Below are 6,272 nucleotides of genomic sequence, written 5' to 3' on the forward strand. Positions count from 1 at the left end.
TACAGTGTCTGCAGGGAGTATGTTATCTGTAATTTGGCTGCTGCCACTGTGTAGCTTTAGGACAAGGAAAATGATTGTAAGGCTTTTCAGTGTTACTGGAAGTCCGTAGGAAGCCTGTGTCTGAAGAGAGATGCTGGCAAATAGAATCCAAATTATTATAACTTGGTGTGCAAGGGAAATAGTTTTGTTTACAGAAAGAATATTTGGAGTCAAAAGAGAATTACAGATGTGTAGTTTGAACTGGTTAATGTGCTTGTAAGGTAACTGTTAATGCTCCTGATTCAGCACCGTCCAGTTTCATGAGGGAAGGTTCTGACTTCTTTCTGAAGAAAAGGCAGTTGCAAAACTTGCTGTCGCCTTGATTCCTCCGAGCTCCAGTGTGCTGATGCTCAGGGAGTATGTTGTTAGAAAGCAGAGAGTCTGTATTGGAAACAGGTGCTGTGTTGGGCTTTTACATGGAAGTTTTTGCCGTGTCGTGTTGTGTTTTTTTTGCAGAGTACCTAGAGTTACAGATAAGCTGTTTCAAAGTTAAACATGGATAAATAATACCCAGTCTGACAGTTTTCATAGGAATTGAGGCAAATTTGATTAATAAGATTCAAATTGAGGTACTGAAACAAGCAACTAATTCCATTAGCAACCACAAATTAATTCTGAGGAACCTCTCTGGAGGAGGAATTAGCATAGGAAGCCCTGTAAACTTTTATACAGTTGGGATCAAAGTTAACTGGCCTTGTCGTGGTTTAAATAAAGACAGCCATAAGGTGGTGTGATCTTCCACGTACTGGTTATCCATCCCAGGATACAGTCAGCCTTATGATCTGTAGGAGTCTTTCCCAGGATGTCCAGGCTAATGTCTGATGTCTTCTTCATCCCTGTGCAGTGATGGATAGCCATGATGTTTCTGTGGTGGAAGAACAAGCAAATGCGCTTTCATCTGGCATTTTTTCTCTGAGTTTTGCATAAGTTCTGTTAATTCATAATAATTCATCACTCTAGAAAAGATGCTGCTGAAGTGGAGTGAAATTCCCTGGTGCATTCAGTGTTCATTCATAGAATAGAATCATAGAATAGTTAGGGTTGGAAAGGATCTTAAGATCATCCAGTTCCAACCCCCCTGCCGTGGGCAGGGACACCTCACTCTGATGTGGTGAAAATCCACAGCAGAATAATGTGGTATTTAAAAAAGTTTGGTAAGTCTACAAGTGCCTTCTCTCCCATTTAGTCCTATGTAAATCCTAGGGTAGCAGATGCCACAGTGAGTAAGTGGTAGGTTTGTGTGTTTAGGCTTTTAAATGGATAACACTTGTTAGGATGCTTGGGTGAGCACAATATAGCAGGAGAGAACAAGAGATGAGTGTGTGGCTTTATGATAGGGAAGGGGAGGCAAAGGGCCAGTGCTGAGTGTCCAGCATGATGAGGTAACTCACAAACAGGTATTGAAGTATTTAACTGAAGAGAAAACGTATTCTTATTTAAAGTATTCATGGGTAGTTGTTGTTATAAACATCACTGTTAAATACCAGAGTTCATCAATTGCATTCGAACTTCAGAATTGAAACAGTAGATTTGCAAAGTTTATTTTAGCCTAGTAATGTCAGAGCCATAATAAAATCGAGCTGAATCAGAGGGTGGGTTTTATTCTTGAATTCATTACTTAGGCCTCAGTGTTCTTACAGATATAAGTAAGAAATCTTTAAAGCCATCCATAATTTTTGTGTTGGCATCTCTCTCTCACATGCAGTCTACTTAAAGCACTTTTCCTCTGTATAACTAGAACTGATTCTCTTTCAGACAAGTACAGTGGCAAGTCTGATGCTGAATAACTTTTGTTACTTGAGTCTAGTAGGCTTGAATTGTGTGGGTATCATTGCTCTTTTAGGGAGCCATCAGAGTGCTATGACTGCAAGATTGGTCTAAAGAAATAATATTTTCAAACCACAACAACAAAATTGTATAGTTTCTACAAGAGAATGGACCTGCAGGTCAATTTGAAGAGATGTTATAGAGAACAGATAGGTATTGCATTGACCCAGCCTGAATTACTTCCTGTTGCCGTGTGTTTTGACTGGAGCAGTACTTCCAAGTTGTTTCCTTTGTTATGTTGTCACTTGTGCTATTAAGTTTGAAGTCTGAAGATAGACTCTAGGAAACCTTTATATCTCGTTTGGGTAAGATACAGCATCTTTCGCTTTATTCATCAGCATCTGTGTATGCTATCTCATCTGGAGCTTAACCAACTGTCTTTCTCACTGGCCTGAAAACAAAAGAAGCATCTCTATAGCTCTAGAAGGAGGCAAGGTTGGCTTTCCAGCTAGTTATCTCTTGGGTTTCATGTATGTTCTCATTTTGTTCTCTCAGCAGGTATCCCCCAGGCGTTGTAAGCGTGGCTTCAACTGGCATACCTGCAGCAGTAGAAGGAATAGTCCCCAACCCTATGTCTTTATCACACGGCCTCCCTGCTGTAGCCCACCCGCCCCATGCTCCTTCCCCTGGCCAAACTGTCAAACCAGAAGCTGATAGAGACCACCCAAGCGACCAATTGTAGCCTACGAAAACAGCATTCCCAACATCAGAGATTTCAACTTCAGCGTGTGGAAAACAAACAAAAACAAAACCCTGGATTTTGATTAAAGGCAAAACCATGAACTTACAGGAGGAGACGATTATTGGTTTAGAAACTGGTCCAATATACAGTATAAAAGGAAAAGGTGGGAGACAAAAAAGAAGATTTGGAAACATTTTTTCCTCCGTATAAATTGTAGTTTGTCCCTGTCCAGTGGACTGATTCACTGTTTCTGTGTCCTATGGGTTCTTTGTTAAGCAAGAGAAGTTAGTAGTTAATTATACCATGAATGTACTTGTCTGTGTACAGTTTTTAGAACATTAAAAAGGGTTTGTTTGCTTAGCTGTCAACAAGGAAAAAACATAAGGGAGGCATTCAACAAACCAATTTTGAGATTAAAAATCCTTTCTTTTATATTTTCAAACATGCCCCAAAATGAGGCAGTTGGCAAACTTCTCAGGACAATGAATTTTTCCCATTTTTCTTTCTACGCCACACAGTGCATTGTTTTTTCTACCTGCTTGTCTTATTTTTTAGAATGATTTAGTAAACAAAAAGAAAACAGTTTTCTCCTCATTTTGGCATGAATTCCCTTATTTCCAAATGAAGAAAACCTTGCAAAAGAGATTTTGAGGAAAACAAAAGGTTTTGTATAAACGAGCATTGTGCTTTTTGTCACCAGTTAAGGTATATATTATTGGTGGGATGCGAAAAAGGCACTAGACTACTGAAAAGTAGCAGCATTTCATTGCCTACATTGATTCCTTCCTGGTAATGTGGTAGGCTAGCAATATTTTTTGGTTAAAATCATGTTTGTGACTGTAACCATTTGTATGAATTATTTTAAAGAAATAAAAATCCCAGACAAATATCATATGTGTAAAAATTTTTATTTCTAGTAACTGTTTTATTCAACTTTTATTAGGTTTCTTAGCTGTAATTTTTAAACCGATGCTGTCAAGTATTTCATTTCTAGCTTTACTTTGCTCTCTGTTGTTTGTAATAACTGTCTTGGAAGCTTGAAAAAAATAAAAGCAAAAAAAATAATTCTTTCCATACCATTTTTCCCTTTACATTTCGTAAATGTTGATCTTTTTTCCTGTGTTTCTGATGGAGTTTGAAATTAAGATGGATTTTGATTTGTTACACCGGCATCATCAGCTACAGTATGGTAACAGCGTTTATGCCACCACTGTGGGCAGAGCAGAGGAGGTACAACAGCAACACAACAATAATAATAATAATAATAAATGTCTTTTGCCGAAGTCCAACATGAGAAGTGTCCATTGTTTTATTTGCTTTGGTGATGATGGAAGCGTGAAGCAGGATGTAATCGTGTTTGCTATATTTGAAGGAGTTTGTTTCTTTGAGCACAGGCAGAAGTTAGATGTTAGCTGGATGCTGGTTTGACTTTTTCCTGTGCTCCTGGATAAGATGTCCTTCATCCCTACACAGCTTAGAAAAGCGAGACAAAAGCTTAGCTGCTGCAGAAAGGAAATCCAGGATGGGAGAAAGCGAACCTGGACATAAATCTCCTCAGTGGTCTCTTGTTCATTATTAGTCTGAAGTAGTATTAAGGTTAGTGAGCTATTTTTATGGGATCTATGAAAACTTACTGTCCCGCATTCCCACAAGTCTACAGAGCAGCCTCTGTTTCTGCTAGGAAAATATTAGAAGGCTGCAAATCATGACAGGCTGGAGCTTGTGGGACTGTACCCGAGGAGCACTGTATAAAGTGGGGGTTTGTCTCTATGGAGGAGTGAAGGTTTTTGCCTTGAACATTTAAAGCCCAAGATGTCATCCATTACAATTTTATTGTTGGTAAACCCATTCCTGTTCCTTCCATGAAAGAAACCAGAAAACAGCACTAAAGCTGGAAGTTATCCCAGCAAAGACTCTTCCAACAGCTTTATAGCCAAAAATTTGCAAAATCCCAAATGTGGTCTCCTGCAATTGAAGTAGGATTTTCTATTTCATTGGTAATTCGTGTTGTAAGATGCTGCTTTGTCAGGCTGAAGATGCTTTTTTAACGTATGAAACCAAACATGTAACATCTGACTGCAAATAATCACTGTCAGTCTCATTTGCAACCAAGAGGGTTTGGTTTTTTCCTCTTGCATCAGTTGGACATGGCTTATGTAAGTAAGCTTTGTTTCCAGTGAATCAGTAAATTGATGAACTAGAACTGAAGGCACCAGTATTTATTATTTATGTGTGCACATCTCGGGCTCAGTTCAAAAGGTTGCTGTCCTTCAACTGCGTATTTTTGGGTTGTCATCTGTGCTTGCTCAGGCACAAACTGAGGTTTGGAGCCTGAAATACTGCACTGATGGTGTGATAGGGCACTGCCACGGTGGTGGGACATGCTCAGTATTTGTATGTTTGTGCTTGGTATGTATCTTGTGGTCTGGCAAGTAGAGAGTAGTCCTGGTTCCTGCTTCTACTGAAGACATTCAGGCCATGATAATGACTGATGGGTACAGGCGTCTGCATTGTGGTCTGAAAAGATGAATTAAGGCTTGGAGTGAGTGACTAAATGGAAAAGTTTGCCCTAATGAGCAAAGGCTGTTAATGCCAGTCTGACCTATCTTTTACAGCTGCTTTTGTTGAGTAGTGGAAATGTGATTAGATTTTCTCTGGTAAAGGATGTGCAAAATCAAGTTTAGGCAAGAAGATGCAGTTAGTAGGAGAATACGAAGTGGGGAAGGTGATGGCAGCAGAGGGCCATGAATGGCCTGAGGCAGTGTAGAGGGGTGAAAGAAGAGGTAACCGAAGTACCTGCATCAAACAGCCAGGGGTTTTGGGGATAGTGGTGTTTGAATCAATGATCTTGGTCAAGAAGGAGGCCAACCATGCTGAAACTGCTGTTGGTTCCAAGACTGTAGGCATCACCAGTGCGCAAGAGACTCTGGAGCACAAGGATCGAAATACGGGCTGTTGGAAGCAGAAGGACAGTTGTGCAAATGCAGTCAGGTAGTTGCAAGTCAAAACCACTTACCAGGAAAAGCCATGAGTGTTTTCTCATGGTAGGACTGATGGATTGCCACTGTGGGGCAGCTCTGGGAAAGAGCAGTGTGGTGGCAGATGCATCTGGCAGTGTTTTTGGTAGGGATGGAAATGGATTGGAGATGTTACACAAGACCTGGAGCATTTGGTGTGTAGTTTTGATCATGCATTTTCAAAAGGACAAGCTTGGCTGAAGTCTTAGCAAAGACCAACTCGAAACTACTGGAGGTGTGGGGTGCTTATGATGTGAGAGGAGATTGGAGTAACTTGGCTTTTTCGGCTTCAAGTGAAGGCTGAAGGTGTCCCTGCCTATGGCAAGGAGGTTGGAAGTAGATGATCTTTAAGGTTCCTTCCAACACAAAGCATTCTATGATTTGACTGTAAATAGCAAAATGCTGAGGAGGAAGGAGAAATGTTAAAAAATGCTGCTGTATGAGAACAAATGAGCGTAAATGGGGATTACTCTCAGGGAGCTCCTGGGACAGGTTTCCAGTTGGCAGTTTACTGGGAATCAGTCCCGAAGTCCCTGCAGCTTGGGATGGATGTTTTGTTTTTGTGTTTGGGGTTTTGTTGTTGGGGGGTTTCTATAACTTTGTTTTTGCAATCTAAAATGTGAGAACATTGTTTAAAGGTCATACACCGTTGCTACCAAACCAACAACTAGAGGCCTTTTTCCATTCAGGATTAAAAGCTTCAGCTT

The 6,272-nt window shown here is 40.3% G+C and overlaps 1 protein-coding gene across 9 annotated transcripts in view; it reads left to right on the plus strand.

Moving 5' to 3' along the window:
- The window catches only part of CTBP1 (C-terminal binding protein 1), a 256,911-nt gene extending 253,074 nt beyond the window's left edge, over nucleotides 1-3,837 (plus strand). For 8 of the 9 annotated variants that reach the window (XM_065661068.1, XM_065661113.1, XM_065661059.1 and 5 more), the window contains one exon: nucleotides 2,362-3,837. In XM_065661068.1, coding sequence (XP_065517140.1) covers nucleotides 2,362-2,548 — 187 coding nt within the window. In that variant the 3' untranslated portion in view covers nucleotides 2,549-3,837. The remainder of the gene's footprint in view (nucleotides 1-2,361) is intronic. The other variant, XM_065661051.1, reaches the window with a different exon arrangement.
- Nucleotides 3,838-6,272: the final 2,435 nt, after the last annotated feature.

The sequence above is a fragment of the Lathamus discolor genome, chromosome 1 (genome assembly GCF_037157495.1).
Source record: "Lathamus discolor isolate bLatDis1 chromosome 1, bLatDis1.hap1, whole genome shotgun sequence".
Taxonomy (NCBI): domain Eukaryota; kingdom Metazoa; phylum Chordata; class Aves; order Psittaciformes; family Psittacidae; genus Lathamus; species Lathamus discolor.